Consider the following 18,024-nt stretch of genomic DNA (forward strand, 5'->3'; position numbering starts at 1 on the left):
ACTGTCATTAGGAGCCAAAAGTTATTCCTAGACTGAAACTGTGTAGGCATAACTGTCTAACAGTTTGCTATAGCATGTAGCTAGATTTGCTGTCATTTGAAATTTTTAGATCAAGTTTGTATTACTTTCAAAAAGACATTCTTAAATAAATACATAGGGATTACTTCATGTAGAAATTGGTAAGTGTGGCTTTGTTACTGCCTTATACATGTTACCCTAAGTAGCAATTATTATTTTTCCCTATGAAAATTCACAGGTATCAAAGATATCTTGGTCTGGGGAAATTCAGTCATTCTACCCTTTATTTTTGATTGTTACACTTCTCATCTTTGTTTAAAATAATTGCCATGCAACCTGGGCAGCTGCAGCATTGGTGTTTGTTAGCGCTCTAGCGCTGGATATTTCAGATTACATAATTTTTGATTGTGGGCTCGCTTTTCAAGTGGAAAACAAATGATGTCTTAATGGCATCATTGAAATTTGTCCCAGAGTTTTTAAAGCAAGAAGTGGGGATTGCTGTTGTTCAAAGAAGTCCTCCATCCTGTGTTGTATTGGAGATCATAAAAAATGGTCTCACCTATCCATTTCTTTTTATCACCTAAGATTTCCAGACAGTAATGACCATAAGAAGTCTAGAAAACTCAAACCCCAAATTAAAAAACTTCCATCATATTAGTATGATTCACATTGTAGAAAAAAAGAAATAAAACTGATATTTTTTGATAAATTGTCCGTATTACATCTTTACTTACTCTTCAACCACAATCGAGAATTGGTCACTGGGCAGTGGTCTTCTGTGAGATGATGCTTCTGTGTGTGCCACCTTCTTGAAGATTTCCTGCCTTTCTTACTCTTCAGTATGTTTGGCTTAATTATATCAGTGTTAAAATTCCTGTGGATTTGATTTTTGCTGTGGGATAATACAGCTTAATAGATGTTGAATCAGTTAGATTTCAGGGGAATCAAAATTCATATTTCTGTTAAATAACAGAGTAGGTTTTAACAGTGTGCTCAATTTAACTGGCACGAAAGCTGCAATTATAACTGAATAGTTTATCACTGTGTATTAACCCTGTGGCCTTACAAATCATGCAGTGGCTTAGCTGCGTAAGCCATTGCATCACCCGCTTGTTGAACAATCCACTGCAAAAACATTTATGTTCCATGCACTGAAGGATATTGCAATGAAAGGACTGAAACCTGCACTTCATTTCCTGAGTGAAGCAATGCAGGCTTTCATCTCTTAACCGCTGACATAACTATGTATATTATGGTTGAATATTTAGCAAGCATCTAATAAAATGTCTGGGAGAGATAGCCGTAAGTTGAAAACTGTTCTACTTTATATATTTATTATATTATGTAGAGAAAGTATTCAGAGGAGAATAAATAGGTCAGTATATAGCAAGCACTGTGGCAAATCAAATTATAAGAACCATAGTAAATTTTACTGGCATCGTAAAATTAAAAAATTTTAGGTTTAATTGAGATTGTGAGACATGTAAACCTTAACATGAGTTGTATTTCCTTTAAAAGATGCATTCTGAGATTTCAAAAATAACTTTGGTGGTTTTTTGCAACTATTTGCATTCAAAGTTACAAACTTGTTTCGAAACTAGGAAGCAAAACACATTGGAAGTAAAGTGAAATTATTCAAAACAGTTTTAGTGAGTAAACTGAGTTAAAGATAAGAGGGGAAAAATGGGAAGGTAGTTCTAGACTGGCAAAGCCCAATGGCCTCAGAACAATTTCACTTGCTTCTTAGCAAAAAAATTGATTTGTGCTGTTGTTACAGAATGAAGAGCAAAGTCTACCCACTCTACCTTAAAACACAGAAGAGCTACCTAATTGCAAACTTGATCATTAGATTAATGTAGCTGCTGAAGTTATTATATTAGATCAAATAGCAAAGGAACTGTTGCTTTAATGGTTTAGTTTTAAGAATTAATCAATCGCTTTCAAATATATGACAGAAGAAATAAACATTCAGAGAAGTTCATGCATCCACATGGAAGAGGAAATCATTAATCAGACTTAGTGCTTTTGATATTGGTACTGTTTATGAGTAAGTCTCAGTATGAAGCTTTCTAAATAAACTTCAATATACTGCTGATTTCTTTCTCTTCTGGTTTATAAATCAGCTAGGATTAGTTTTTGGAGATAGATATTTCTTCATATTCTTGTTCCTTCATACATTCTGTGTATTTATACCGTATATAAATTTAAACACAAGTTACATTATCTGTGCATAATTAAGAATTAAGTAGCCTCAGTGATGTATGGACACAAGAATAGGACTCCAAAGCAACCTCTATATAGGCTTTTCAAAGATTAATTTTTATCTTACAAGATTTTTAGGTTATCAGCACAAAGGAGATTGACAGACATCGGACCGGTTGCAATAGCAAATGAAACACTGCTTGTGTTAGTGGTTATTTAAGACATCTTGAAAAGGGTAGACATTAAACTAAAAAGATTTTGTTTCACTGAACAATATTTCAGGGGATGGAGAATGTTGGAAGCTGCCAGCATTTCTGTCTTAAGTTTGTATGGGATCTCAGACTTAGGTGAAGTTGGTGGGAACGCTTGCTGGCACTGACCGTGGCTAACTGTAAGGGACTCCAGGGTCTGCGTTGGGTAATACCAGTGACCCAGGAGGTCCAAAGTGCTGGTCATGTAAATGCTAAAGTCCAATTAATGAGCTTTCTTGCATTGGGAGTGCCAACTTAAGTAGCTTTTTGTCCACTCTCTTACTTCTCTGTGCAGTTACGTGGCTACCTCTGTTAGATCAGAAATAGGCAGCATCTCAGCAAGAAGGAGATTTTTACACAGGAGAGAGAGAAGCAAGCAAGGGGCCTAGAGCATTAATTGGGTTGTAGGAGGTTATACCTATGAGTATCAGGCTTTGGGCGGACACCTGCTTCTGGATTCGGGGGTTTTGGTGGAAGTCATCAATGCCAGCTTCTGATGCCTTCCTGTTTGGATATTGCTGTCTGCACACGTATTGTCAGCAGACCAATTTGTGCCAATGCAGTCAACTTATGTGGTTTGAATTGATGGCCTGCACTAAACAATTAGGGTTTGCTTACATAAACCTCTTTTGGATCTGGATTAGCACATCTGTCCGCAGCCTCAGAAAGCAGCTTGGAAAATAAAGACGCATAGAATTTTTGGTAGCCATGTTTGTCAGATGAGGCTTGGGAGGAAAACATTAGGAAAATTTGGGAAAGAGCATTAGTGGCTGGGAAGACAAATTTACGCTGCTGTGAAAGAAAGTGCAGTTTATTCCAGTAGTGTTCAGAGAAAGAGGAATGTATGCCCACTCACTGTAAATAAACAAAATTGCATTGATGAAATTCTTTCAGTTCCCTTTTCAAGCAGAAATAACTCATTAGGCTTCAGATAATTGTATTAATCATTCAGTAGAGCAACAATAATCTTTAGAATTTAGGTAAATGTTAATTTTTCAGGCATCAGTTTAAGATGTTACCTGCCCTTTAATGGAGATTGCCCCACCTCTGGAAAGTCAGCAGAACAGAGCTAATGAGCATTCGTCAGCGCCTTCATCTATTCCTCCAGCAGCTGTTCAAATAAACAAGTTAGACTTTGTGGTAGCAAATGGCTAGCAAGGAGCTTCGGTAAAGTCTTAAATGGAAGATTTTTCCTAGTTGAACGTGTGTCTGATGGCTTAGTGTTTGCTATTTGGGTTTAGGAGAGCTTATGTGAGAAGGCGAAAGTACTACAAAAGAGCTTGTATTTATTGTTCTTTTTGAAATTGCTTCTGCAGGTTTGAAAAATCACATGCCTACCACACTAACTCCACAGTCACTGAGATAGTAAAAATGTTTAAGAAATAATTTTCTCTATCTGAGCAACTTGGAACCCAGAACATGAGACTGTTTTGTATAAACGTTCCTGTAAATATTTCAGTAAAACTTTATCTGCTCGTAGTTCTGTCCATAGAGCCCTCTCTGCTATACCTATATATCTTGTTAAATGTAAACGTGAGGAGTAGCTAGTGTTTGTTGTTTTGATATAGTATTTAATGCAGTTGGAATATGTTCAATGACTCCTGTGTGCTGCTGGAGTATGAATAACCATTTGAGGGGGTTGGTAGTTCTAGAGAGATTTTTTTTTTGGTTTTCTGTCATGTAAAACTTGCTCACATACCTTTTGGAAGATGGAAAGAAGATAGCCTTCAAGAGTGTTGCTCTTCTTCATCAGTATCAGTGCCTGGCAGTCATCACAATTAACACTTAAAATTCCAGGGAAAAATCTTTGGAGGAAATTTAAGATTGCGTTGGCTCTACTTGTTCAGGGAAGTTAGTCTGATCATGAGAGAGAAGCCCCTTCAAGAAAAGGTGTGGAAAAATAAACTATTGTCTGCCCAAGTTGTTTCCTGAAAAAGGGCCAAGTGTTGAGTGGAATATTTACATTAGATCGCTTCTGTGAGCTTTTATCTAATGAAGTGTTTTGGCTTCTTTACATAGTGCTTTTATTTTATTCTTCTCATTGTTCATTAAATGAAAACAGGAAGTTATGACTGTGAAAACCACGGGAGAGGGAAAAAGAGAACATGACAGTGTGAGTAATAAGGTATAGGAGAATGCAGTGATGTCTGGTAGTGTCAAAAAAGCAAGATAGTTCAGTAGAAATATCAAGCATAACAAAATAAATGTTTCAGGAGTCTAGTATGAGAAGCTCAATGCTGATCAAAGAAGTCTGCAAAGATTGTATAGGGATGTCACTTCGTTCTTAAATGAGAAACTGGAGATTAACAAAGCCCCAGTCATGTAAAGCTGGCTGGCAGAAGTCAAAAGCCATTTGGATCTTATGCTTGGGAGTAATTTTTTGACTGTTCAGTAAGCAGGTGTCTCTCATGAGGTGGTCTTTTTCCTCTGACTCTCTCTACTTTTAGTTGGTGCCATTTATTTCTTTGAATCTGGTCTTGAAAGTTCCTGAGCATGTGTTGTTCTGCCTATAGTAAAATATACCCTGAGCAGAGGGGGTCTCTTCAAAACTTTGTACATTGTTTTAATCACCACAAATCAAAGCATTCTCTGACATTTCCTCTGTAGTGAGGTGCGTATCGCTTAACTGAAGTCAGTGAAAGCTGCAGATACGCTGGATCAGGCAGTGCGGTGGAAAAGTAGCCTGAGTCGCAGGCACGCAGTTCTGCACTTAACTAGGTATAGGCAGGGACTAATCCCAGGACTGAATTGGGGCATTTGGAAAGTTCATTAACCTTTTGCTGATAATTTTTCTCTGTTGCGTATTTTTCTCCTTTATTTCTAAGGGACAGCACCAACTAGATTAGTTTGAAATTTGTATTGAAAGCTGATAATTCATTTTTTGTCATTAAGAGTATGTTAAACGTTGTGTTCCTTTTATTCCATCATGGGTATCTACTTGCATGTGAGCTGAATGAGATTTTCTGTATTTAGGTATTCCTAATGGATGCAAGTGACAGAGGTTTTCTTTTCCTCTTTTTCTGTTTCTCTGTGTTCATTCTTTAGTCATGTCACTCAGTATAAGTCACTCAGTTTTAGGTTCGTATTTATAATTCTGCTAAAGAAAGGGAAAACGGACAGAAGGCAATTCATAAAACTTGATATGAACAGCAACAAACAGGAAAGTGTTGTGATAGGAATTAGGTTTTATAAGTATTTTATGATGGCCTGATGTGGGTGGACTGGCAAAGTATTTTTAAGTGTCACTTTGCTGTGGATGTTACCTTCTTAATTTCTGAGAAGTGCATATATTTGCCATACTTTTAAAACCGTAGTATATTGCTGTAGACATTAATTGATGTTCTTCCAGGAACTACGAGCACTTTAACAAATGGACTGAAAGGTTTTGTAATAACTTCTCATAAAATTGCACTTTTCAGAAAAGTGAACTGTAGCTTTTTCTTATCTAATAGATATACCTAGTGTACTACTGCTATGTGCCCAAGTATTTGACAGATAACTAATAAATTCTCAGAAAAGATGCCTGAGATAGGGAAGTGATATAATCCTATTTTACCCACTCAATTTTTGAAAAAAGTAATTGGCTCACAAAAACTCATTGACAGAGTTGGAACTTGAGTACAGATTGTGGTACTTTTTCTTCTTACTCTATGTCTTGTGTCTACACGTCTCACATGGCATTCACAGATAGTCTTTCTCTAAGGTGAGAACTACATTAAAGGTGTGAGATACGTCAAGTTGAAAATCACTCATAGTAGCAAGTAGAAAGCAAATATTTTGTTTTCAGTCTGGAAAGGAGATGATAAGCATGGGTTTCACATGCATCAGCCCTGGGTTTAATAGCCGGCAATGTTTTCAGAAAAAAACCAGGATGATACAGAACACCACAGGATTACTAGAGATACGAAATTTCTAGAACTAAGAGCTGCCTCAAGAAAAGAAAGATTTTTTTTGAATCCTCCTTCCCTATCTCCTTCCTCTTTCTACCCAATGACAATTCCTTTGTCACCAAAGTAAACATTTTCTGAGTATCCATACACGACACAGCAATGGCACACAAAGGTGACTGCTGCATGCCTTTTATGAAATAGATTAATATAACTTATTTTTGAATAATAACAAATACACCTTGGTTTAGAAATGGAACTGGTCACAAAGATGCTTAGATGTCAAAATGGGGGAAGGAGGGGAGGGCTGCAGCTGTTCTTCTGTCTCCTTTGTCGCCAGTTCCCCTGCCCCATTCAGCCGCAGTCCCACATTTCCCCTAGTCTTCCTTTTGCTGTTGCTGTTCCCGTAGCCGCCCATCTTCTTGTCCTTAACTCCTCTTGCCAGATTCAACTCCAGGTGAGCTTTGACATTCCCAACCCAGTCTCCGCATGCTCAGAGAGCATCCACATCTCATGTGCTTTCTTCTTATGTTTGAGTTTTGTCAGGAGCTCCTTGTTCATCCATATAGGCCTCCTGCTATTGCTTGACTTTGTGCTCATTAGGATGGACTGTTCTTGAGCTTGGAAGAGGTGAACATGGGCCCCTCTTCTCTCCAGGACCATTATCCCATAGGATTCTTCCATGGGAGGAGCAACATCCCTGAATGGCCCAAAGTCTGCTCCCTGAAGCTTAGGGTTGTGATCCTGCTATTTGTCTCGCTTCACCCTCAAATGGAGTATTCACAAGAGAGCACCAAAAATGAATGGTAGTCTAGAAAGTGTGGCTTAAAAGAGTATGTTCCACAAACTAGTTCTTTAGGTCACAAAAAGGCAATAGAAGGATAAGCCTTTAAAACTGTGAAAGGTGGCTTCAAGGGCAAAAATTATAAGTTGTAATGTTCAGGAGCGGGAAGGAGCAGTGGGCCTAAATTGCCGTAAAGTAGATTTCAGTTTAGCTTTAAAAATATCTGGAGTGGTTTATTTGGCTAGTTGGGTCAGGCAGGATTACGCTGCGTTGTGATTTGAAAGCTCTAAGCCTGCATGGAACGGAGCTTGAAAGAACAGGATAGCATGTGTGTCAGCAAAGGGTCCTTTTGTGGCCGCAAAGGGTCCTCTTGACCTGCAGGATAATGTCATGCTGATCACAGATGAGACTTGAATCCCAGGCAATATTTAAAACAGGAGAAAGAACTTATTTGCAAGCCTCATAAGCTTAATAAAGCGCCAGTGAGAGAAGCCAATGTTTTTGCACGGCTGCTTTTCAGGTAAAAACATGCTTTAGGAGTCTTCCTGTCCTGCTGGAAAGTAATGCAAAACTTCTCAGCATTTAGCAGTGCGTCTCTGTGATGGGAAAGCAGAGGAGAAGTTTTTGCCTTTTCTCCAGCAGTTACATCCGATGGTCACCAGCCTGTGCCAAGAAAGGGCACAGCTTGCTTCTTACACCCGTAACAACTGTAACTGTATTTAAAGTACAAGCAATTCAGATGGAGAAGAGGCAGCTTTTAGTAGCATCAATCTCATCAGCACTTAGAGAAGTTACTATAGAAACTGTTACAGCAGAAACAATAAAAGGAAATAAAAACGGAAGGGGGAGGGAATGAAGATCTTTGAGAATTTGAAGTAAAAATAAAGCGAAATAGATGTCACTAGCTGAAGCTAGTGAGGTAAAAATAAAAAGCCTTTCTTTTAATTAAAATAATCATGGTTACAGGAATTAGAGAAGGAAAATATCTAGGAGGCCATTATGCCATTTATTTGGGCTTGATATAGGATTATGACTTATTACATGGTATATTTTTAGGAGGTAGACCAGTCTTGCTGTAAAAGTCCAAAAGAGTACGACATAGTTGAGGGGGATGATGACACTCCAAAGCAAGAAGGCATTATAAAGCTGTTTTCAGGTTAAGTTACATCACTTTTCCGTGGTCTTTGACCGCATAGCTAGAAACTACTTGAAGAATATCTTGATTTAATCTGTTATTTAGTTCCTCTGTAAGACTAAACTCCTGCTCCTGTCTGCAGCACATGACTGTAGCTTGAGGTATTTAAACGATTTTTGTCTCCTTTTTTTTACAATGCTTGAAGGATAGGGCACTTAAAAAGAAAGATTCAGATTATGTGATGTTGTCATAAGACACATTAGGGAAAGGGACATACTTTTGCCACAAAAATTTTGAAAAAAGAAGAACCAATTCTTATGGTTCAAATCTAGCCTGGACTGACAATAAATGAAAGTTATTCCTGTCCAATTAAAAAAAGAAGAGGGGAAAAAATAAGGAAAGTCAAATTCCTTCAAGCATTCCTTAATGTCACGATGAACATCACCAAAGTTACTGCAAACTGGGCATTTGCCCAGCACTTTCAATAACTGCTGTCAACAGCCTCGCATTCTGGAGGTAATGTGTTAAACCTGTGCTAAAGAAAAGGTTCCTCAGCAGTTTTCCTCCTTCTTATCCCAGCTGAATTCTTCCTAACGACCTTCTAATAACCTCATCTTCTAAACATCTCAGTGGGCTCCCTTCTGATTCTTGAATATTATAGTTGCTAACAAAGGTCAAGAAGATCTTGTGTTGTTATAAGGATCGATCATTATACAAATGCAGTTACAGGACTGGCTCCTTAGTGAGTTAATCTATTGCCAGACTCATTTCCCAGTACAAAACAGGGAACTGTGATTTTTATATGTTCACATAAATTGTTATAAACCCAAATAGTACCATTTTTCCATTATTACAATCACATTTCAATGTTTGTCTTCCATTGATTAAAATTGTACATTCAGTGGATATATAACTGATGCAGTTAAGAAAAAACATAGTTGTCTTTTTTTCATAGTACTTAATTGTATTTTCATAGCATTTATTTGGAAGTATTTTGTATGTAAGTCATCTTACTCGTTTACTCTATGTGTTGACTTTGCCGATGGGGTGGATATTTCCCATAGCAAGGGCAGATGTAATTATTTCAAAACCAGCTGTGATTACCAACACACCCAAAGTGCCATAAGTGTCTCAGCTAAAATTCCATAAACAGCTTTTCATTTCACATTTGAAATTTTGAAATGCTGATTTCAAAACAGCATCTTCCTGCCAAGAACCTGCTTTTCTCCAGAAGGGATGTTAGCCCTAATAATATTTAACGAATTCAAATTCCTGTGACTCTGCTCTGTTAACCTAAAGTCCCGCACTAATGCCATTGATATGTTATTTGTCATCCTCGCTCTCCCATTCTTGCAGGACGACGTCATCACACACCAAAGCAGGATAGCTGTGCCATTTAGTAATTCTATGTGTGTTTTGAGGCAAATTCACCCTTTCATTTTTTGCCTTCAGCACACAGGAGTCGAGGGAAGATTCGCTAGGCAAAATAGCCTGAAATCCTGCCCTGCAGAGATTTGTGCTAGCGGGTACAGTCCCCAAAATGCTTGCGGCTGAATCTGTTCAGGTTTCTCAGAAGGTATGATGACTGGTATGATTCCTGAAAGGCCGCCTGTATGGAATTTTTATGTAAAAACTGAAGATAGCTGTGTTTCCTTGAAGTTAGGTGAGGATTTTTTCACCCATCGTACAGGCTGTCTGGAACAGCTTTGCCATGGGAAAAGTCATGCCAGAAAGCCTACTAGAAATTTTCTGTTTAAAATAGAGCTTGATAGATGTGTAAGGAGCATTATATAATGTGGTATCTGTGTTACCACGGAGCTGCATTGTAAATTCACGTGGGTCTTGTCCACATTAACACATCATGAAAACTGGAGAGCTCTGAGTTCAAGGAACTTTTCGGTTTGAAGCAGTGCATTCAAACCCACAAGTTGTTTTTCCCAGCAGTGTGACCTCAGTTGCAAGAAAAGGCAGAGAGAATGTGAAATGCACTGAACCAAAAAAAGAACTAGTGAAAAGATGATTAATATATACTAATAAGAGACAGTTCTGGAGCCTGGAATATGTTTTTCCTGTTTCCATCAGATACTTCAGAAGTACTTGAATGCAGAGGCAGTCTCTGGCCAAAGTTGGATGATAAGTAAGGAGTGAGTCAGGGGATTTCGGGAAGAGAATGGATAGTATCAGGCTAAGACTGTTCAGTGTTCTCTGGAGATTTGGTTTTGCCAGATCTTGCCTGTATCCTTCTTGTTTTTCTAGTGAAATAATTTAAACAGAAGTTTTCACATGTCCAGAAATCATTGATTCTGAAGTACCTACTATGGCAGTCAACATTGGAAGGAGTTGTGTTTGGCTGTGTAAAATACTAGCTACTATTAAGTCTCAGGAGAATTGGGTCCCGCAGGTTGGCACTCTGCATCAGTAGACAGGTTGACTGACCTGTCCTTGTTCCTTCATTCCTGGTCTGGAATCAATCTCTAGATAGCCTCTCAACTCATGAAGGTGCTGTGAAACAATTTTTTTAATATTTTATGTAGCTATCATCATCTCTTAATGATGATTAGAATCATCACACTGAAAAGCTCATGCAGAAATGAATGTGTATTTAATCAGAGCAAGGCTTTGGTGTTGTGCCGTAAATAAATGCAGAGGTGTAGAGTGTCAGATGGGGCAAACCAGAACAATGTCACCTTTGGCCAGGTCTCTCCAGCCTGGGAACTGAACTGGAAAGAATAGTGCATAATCTTGTGTTTGAAGGCTGCTCCATAAAGCAAGTAGAGATTGAATTAATGTAGTGCAGGCCATGAAATCTTGTAGAAGTAGAAATCTCAGCAGTAAAATATCCAGATCAGCCAGTGTTTATGAGCGCAAAACAAATTACAGGTGCAATAAACTGCAGCAGATTCAAGCGTCACGAAGGTTAATAAGATAACCAGTATAGTATCATCCAAGCATTAAAACGGTGCATAACATTTGGTGAGTAAATGTTGACTTCTGTGAAAACAAATATCTAGATTTATCCAGTGCCATACAAAGGATGAATAAACCTTTTCTCTAGAACAGGGGAACAGTATATGGAAAATTTTCTAAATATTACCATCCAATTGCTTTGAAATATTTGTATGGTCAGCATGCATTTCAAGCATGGTTTTGTTTTCCCTTCTCTTCTCTCCAGGGCTTAAAGGCAGGGAGGGGAGCACTGTGGTAAACCTGCCTTTTTTCTTCTGGGCAGTTTTCCTTCAGAAACTCATAGCAGCCCTGGTGTATGCTTTTGCTGAGACATCCTTTCCACATTTCATACCCTGTTTAAAAGGTATAAAATTAGATGCTAAAGATATTGTTTTGAAGTTAATAAGACTGTCAAAATCAACTCTGTAGTTGCTGCCATAAGCTTAACAAACTAGGTAACTTGTTCCAGATCTCAGATGGTTGTTCTTTAAGAAAATGAACAATTAAACCTTACTGATTCATTGCACCGATTTCTAGTTATTAATGAATCAGGAATTTGGCTTTAAGATAACTATGTTTTGAATGCATTATATGCTAAGTCAAGAGAAGCAAATTTGTGTGTTACTTCTCGATAGTTTCTTATGTTTCAAAAAGAGAGCAACTTCAACTATTTATAAACTGTAATTAAGTTTCTTTACAACATGACTCATTCTCAACAAGCAAGTCCTTTTTCTTTTGCTTGCTTATGAGCTGTGTGGGAAAATTAGGGTTCAGTCACTGAAGAATTTACTCAATGCTTAATTACCCAAAACAGCCCTCCAAGTTCTGCTCATGTAGAGCTTTCATAAAGACGCGATTTTCCCCGCACTATGGCTTTCTAAAACTTGACTTTTAAAAAATGATCTGTAAATTGTAATCTAGGAGAAAGCAGTGTTTTACTATGGTATTGGCTTCTTTCTCCAGTCTGCTTCTTTGAGCTTCTCTTAATATTAACAGCGTGATGCTTAGGAAAGCCAAAGAAAGAAATCATCAGGATTAAATTACTTTGAGCATGGAACCGAATTAGAAAGCTTTACTTTCCTGAATGAGCTAATTGTTTAAATTTTCCAAAGGAAATGTTTCTATTTCTGTGAGAGAAGGGGTAAATGGGACTTCCTCTGACATAATTTTCGTTTTAAATCTGGGTTTGACAGCAAGATTTTTACCTTCATAACCAAATATTACTGCTTAGCTGCATGACTTGTATAAGCTTGCTAGTTGAAGTGACTCACTTACGTAGATGAAGTTATTTTTAGGGAGATAATTTGCACTGTTTAGAAGAGAGGAAAAAAGGGAGAGAGAGAGTCCTACTAAGAGCTAGATCCCTATTATAGTTTACAGAGCTTGTGAACCCAGCATCCGAGCAAAAGATGACTAAGCAAGGGGTCTATTGGTACTTTCAGGAATTTACAGACATGAGTCATCTGCTTATTTTCTGCAGACATATCACCAGGGTACTTTGTGAGTCAGCTGTTATTTGGAAATAGTACTTGTATTCAACATGACTACGTTTTTGTAGTTCTTGGGTAACTAGCATACCAAACCGAAGCGGGCTTTTAGAGTTTGTGTAGTTCGGGTGTCGATTTACCAAAGCGGTGCATTGGTTTGCACTGTGATGCATTTTTCATGACAAAGTGTAAATGTTGTCTGGGATTTAATTATGACAACACTTCCCTTTGCCACCTTACGTATCACATGAAGGCAGAGCTGATTTTGTATTAATGCACAGGTTGAGAGTCTGTACGACAAGGTAAAAAGAAAAATGTTCTTTATCAACCTGTGCGACTATGAGCAGAATTTGACCTTTTATCTTCAAAGCAGCTTGGTATTCATTACCAATGGCATTTGCTTATTTCTCACATACAGTAAACCCCTTCATCCCATGGCTACCTTGAGATACATATAACACTTTACAACTCAAGGCTATTTCCTGTTTACTGGTCTTTTAGGTGTGGTTGTCTTCCAGAATTAGGGACAGGTTTTTTTACTTGGTCTGGACTCATCACACACCTTGTATTAAGGAAACACTCGGGTTAGAAAAATGGGAGTTTGGTGATTTTAGGTGAAGGGTGGTGGTAGAAATCAAAGGCAGGTCAAATATTTCAAAACTTTACTTGAAGTTCAGGATGGTACTGCTGTTGGCCAGATGTGTGATGCACCATTTTAAATCTAATTTGATTATCTGATTTCACAGTTTATAATGTAGGAAATTCCTGAAAATTCTAATACAGGTTTTGGTTAAAAGAAGAAAATGTTTTCGGTTATATTTTGGTGATACTGGTATTGGAAAAATATTTTCATAAAATAAAGGCTTCTTGTAATGAATGGAAGCATCTCTGTAGTGATAGTAATGTCTTGATTATCCATTTAAACAGCGTTTCTAGTGCAAGATACTTTCTCTTAAGTGCAAATCTTTAGTTTTAGGTAAAAGGAAGAAAACCGCTGCTGCTTGCCCCCGTTATGTGGCTAGAAGTTTTCAAAGGAAAGTTAATAAAAGTTAGAAATTCTCAAGTAAAAAGTTATGTGTAAGGACTGAACCGTTACTCAAGTGTTTTGCTAAAGTTTGTTATTCCTTTCACACAGTGATAAAATACACAAGCGTACAGAGTAGCTTTCCTTGAAGAAGTTGGTACTTAAGGAAAAAGATGCATGAGAGGAACAGAGTTTAAGCACTCAGAGCTGAAGAAGTATATTTATAACTTTAAAACAGAGAGCCTGTCTCCTTCCTTCATACTCTTTTCCACGGTGAAGCCCTTCAGAGGCTGCGGCACACACGTGCCATCAGTGAGGGGAGGAGGCAGCTTGCGTGCTGATAAATGGCCTCCTTGCACCAATGTTTTTAATAATCATGTTATAAAGAGGAATGTGAGAGAGCAATCATTGAATCTAACCTTTGTTACAGCAGCGATCTGCCCTCAAATTAGCAGAACTCTGCCCATGTCATTACCGCTTACATTTCTGCTGGAAGCTGCCGTGTGAGCTGAGTCACCCGGACTTGGGGAGTTATCACGTGTAGCTCAGACACCGGGTCATGAACAGAGCAAACGCTGTCGTCCACAGTGATTTGTTGTATTTTGAGACTACAGCTGGAATATCACATTCAGTTTTGTGTACTTCACGGCTGCAAACAGTTTCACTCCTAGAGCTTGGAGGGAAAAGGGAGCTACGGTTTGGCTGATGCACATCCAAGTACGCAGACATGAATAGAAAAACTGAAAAAAGTGACTGATAGCGTGGGATTTAGAAAAATAAAATCTGTCTTACACTGATATCTCAGTCTATAAGCAGAGTTTTCAAAGGCAATGCTTCATGAAGTATTTAAAAGTAGAAAATACAATGCATTATCGAGTGTACTGGAGGGGAGATCTTGTTCCACCTGAGGGTGGGTTCAGTCCTGTAACGTTCCTTTCTCTTTCTTAAAATTCTGTTTGTAGTGATTTTGCCACCTGCTTTGTCTCCTGCTTCAGCTCTTACAACCTGTTTATTAAGTTAGGAGTCTTTTCTGATCTTCAAAAAGGACTGTGAAGACACGAAGAGAAAATACTGAGAACCCAGGCTTATATGAATGAATTATAATCTTACTAATTTATTTCACTCATTGCTACACCAATAGGAAAAATTATTTAAGATATACAGGGAGTTTGCAGTGTCATTTCATTTTGCAGAATTAGAAGAACTGTGATTTGGAGGGTAACAAAAAGTACAGTCATAGGTGTTTTGTAAATTAAGTCTATACCTTTAAAAGAAATGCACATTCTTCTGTTAATTTTGGTATTGGATTAGACATTTAATGTAAATAATTCAAGTCTGTTGTCATAACTCACTCGACTATGGATTTCTGAAGCCTTCTGAAATTAAAAGTAGACCAAGAAAATCTTAGGTATAAATCTAGCAATGAAAAAGTTATTAAAACCCAGTTTCTGACCATATTATTAACTGTTGTAGACTATTTTATTGTTCTGCCAGACCTAGCTGATCATGAGACAGTGATAAGCAGAGGGAACTAAGAGGTTCTGATTTTTATTTTTAGTGAGATATTTTGGGTATTATTGACTTTGCAGTGTGTTTTGGGTTTGTGCGGGGTTTTTTGCCTAACAGATGACAGCAAGTTGAGGTCTTTTCCAACTCATGTGACTGAATCTTTCTACATCCTTTATCAAATAATTTAACCACTTAAGATCTCAGGCAGCTGTAAAATGAGAATGATAATGCTTTTGTGTCCATGGGGGCACTAAAATGAATTGGCTAAAGCACATACAGAGAAATTTGTTTCTTGAATGGAAAGCATAAACAAAATGTATTTTGTGAATTTTTGAAAGGGCAAAATTTGCTATTAAGGAAAATACTGCATTATTTTTTCCTGCAACAAAATAACCATGGTGTAATGATTAGCATAGAAATAAACTAGATAAACATTTTTTTTTTAATTATGGAATTTACAAAGATGTTTTGGTAAAGCAAACTGTCCCATACAGCAATATGTTGGAGTCATTACTTATAAGAAATGCAGAAGTGTATTTTAGAAGTAATCAACAATTTCTCCTGTTCTGTCATCTTTGAATCAACACAAAGGAATTATGTATTTCCAGTAAAAAATAATAAAAAAAAGCAATGTTGTATTTCTATAACTTTCTCTTTGCTTTTTTTTTTTCTCCTGCTTTTTTTTTTTTTTATTTCAGTTGACCTACCCCTCTACTTTCCTCGAGACCAACCAACCCTAACGTTTCAGTCCGTCTACCACTTCACGAACAGCGGCCAGCTGTACTCCCAGGCCCAGAAGAATTACCCATACAGCCCCCGCTGGGACGGCAATGAAATGGCCAAGAGAGCAAAGTAAGTCAGATCGCTGTTTCCTACTAAATATCGTCTTTGTTACAAAGTCATCCATTGATAGAAATTTCATGGATTTAACTGGACGTATCCAGAGTTATAAAAGCTGAACCTGTTTTTGTTCTCATGTAGTCCTGGCGTCTCCCGTATATGAGTATAGACAGATATTTTAACTATGCTTATTAGGTTAGTGCCAGAGGGCTGATCAAAAGAAGACTCTTTCTGCTAGGTGTTGTACGGGCACAGAGTGGTGATGATCTCTGCGCCAGAGAGCTTCCAATTTAAGTAGACACGATAGCCCCCGGCAGGAGTAATCTGCATGGTAGCAGTCAGTCAAGGTAACTCCATGGTTCTGTGCTGGCGTTGGGGGAACCCTGAAGGGAAGCATGTGAGATGGGGAGAGCAAGGAAGAAAAACCTGAAAGATACGGAATGAGGCTGTAATAAAAAGACAAGGAAGAAGAGGAAGGAGGTAGAGCAAACCACCCATCCGGTACAGGAGGCACTTCTGTCAGAACTTGAGAACGTTATCTGAAAGTCTGAATATCTTTCTTTACTGCTTTTTCTGTTGGCTAGAAACAGAAAATCTCTGACTCTTCCCTCTGCAATTTTTCTGCAAGCCCTTGTTTCAGGCTGGGGAGACACCACTTCAGTCCGAGTACCCCCTTTAGTTAAAGATGACAGGCCAACCTCCCCAGAGCACTGCTGTTGCCAGGGCAAGCTGCCGTGCGCAGTGGTAACCCTTTTGTATACCAGATACTATCCCCGTCTTCTAATGAAGCAAAACAGATTTTACCTGAATGGAGCAATATGGGCAACAGCCTTGCTGCAGTATTTTGATTTTGCAAAGTGTAAAAAAAGAGATTTAAGCAGGCTGATTATCAGTTGTGCAGCACATAAAGGCATCAAAATGCATAAATAACAAGGCATATTGGGATAAACGTTTTGAATGACAATCAGAAGATTAAATTAAATTAGCAAAGATGCGTAAATAAGAGCAGAATGAAAATAGTTCAAGCTGAGTAAATCAAATGAATGGCATGGTCAGAGACTGATTGTAATTTGGAAATGATGGAAGCAAACAACAAGTGACTGAAGCATTTGCAGATTTTATGCTAATTTAAATTTTATGGAGAACATCAAGTAACATTTGATTTTGGATTTTGATGCATTGTAATAGAAAGTTTGTTGCTAGTATCTGGTATAACTACCGTACTGTCTAGGAGAGACATTTCTTGATCAAATATGATTTTTTTTTTTATTTGGAAATGATGGAAGCAAACAGCAGAATGAGTATTTTGTTTTTAAAAAAATGAAACAATAACTGGAAGCATTACTGTGGCTTTTTTATGACTGTACTACAAAATGAATTTCTTTTGCAGTTGGAACCTTACAAGTACCTATGTGCTGTCTGCTAAGTGCATTCATTTATGAGTGGGTGTATACAAATGGACTTCTCTGCCCTGCACTTGAAATTTAGAAGTATTATAACAGTTCTTTTAAAAAGCACTAAATGTGTACACTTACTATCACATGTACGTTTTGTGAGGTTATTCACTCTTATGTTTGAGCCTTTGCATTTAAGTTTTACACTGGATACGTAATATGAGAAAGATGATGAGAAGCGGGGGACGCAAGTATGCTGCAATGTCTGAAATAACTATCATTGAGCTGCAAAGAGACAGAGAAGCTGCTCTAGTTAAAAGCGCTTTGCTTGCAGGAACAACTAGTGATTCCTGAGTAGGTACCATAAATAAATCTGTATCAAGAAAAGTATGATGTTATGATACGTGTTAGCATATTTTAAGAAAGATTTTTAACACAATTGAGCACCTTATGTAAACAGTGTTTAAAATATTTGCTAGGGCTTCTTAGAATAGGTTACTGTGTTTCAACGCAGCCAAATAATTTTTCATTCTACTTTATTTTTACC

At 37.7% G+C, this 18,024-nt stretch overlaps 1 protein-coding gene across 2 annotated transcripts in view; it reads left to right on the forward strand.

Moving 5' to 3' along the window:
* BABAM2 (BRISC and BRCA1 A complex member 2) overlaps positions 1–18,024 on the forward strand; it is a 177,192-nt gene that overhangs the window by 137,607 nt on the left and 21,561 nt on the right. Inside the window, exons 11-12 of one of the 2 annotated variants that reach the window (XM_035889019.1) lie at positions 15,942–16,095; positions 17,474–17,532. In XM_035889019.1, coding sequence (XP_035744912.1) covers positions 15,942–16,095; positions 17,474–17,525 — 206 coding nt within the window. In that variant the 3' untranslated portion in view covers positions 17,526–17,532. Of the gene's footprint in view, positions 1–15,941; positions 16,096–17,473; positions 17,533–18,024 lie in introns of those variants that run through there. The other variant, XM_009649301.2, reaches the window with a different exon arrangement.

This window comes from Egretta garzetta, unplaced genomic scaffold, assembly GCF_000687185.1.
Source record: "Egretta garzetta isolate BGI_Z169 unplaced genomic scaffold, ASM68718v1 scaffold561, whole genome shotgun sequence".
In the NCBI taxonomy this organism is placed as follows: Eukaryota; Metazoa; Chordata; class Aves; order Pelecaniformes; family Ardeidae; genus Egretta; species Egretta garzetta.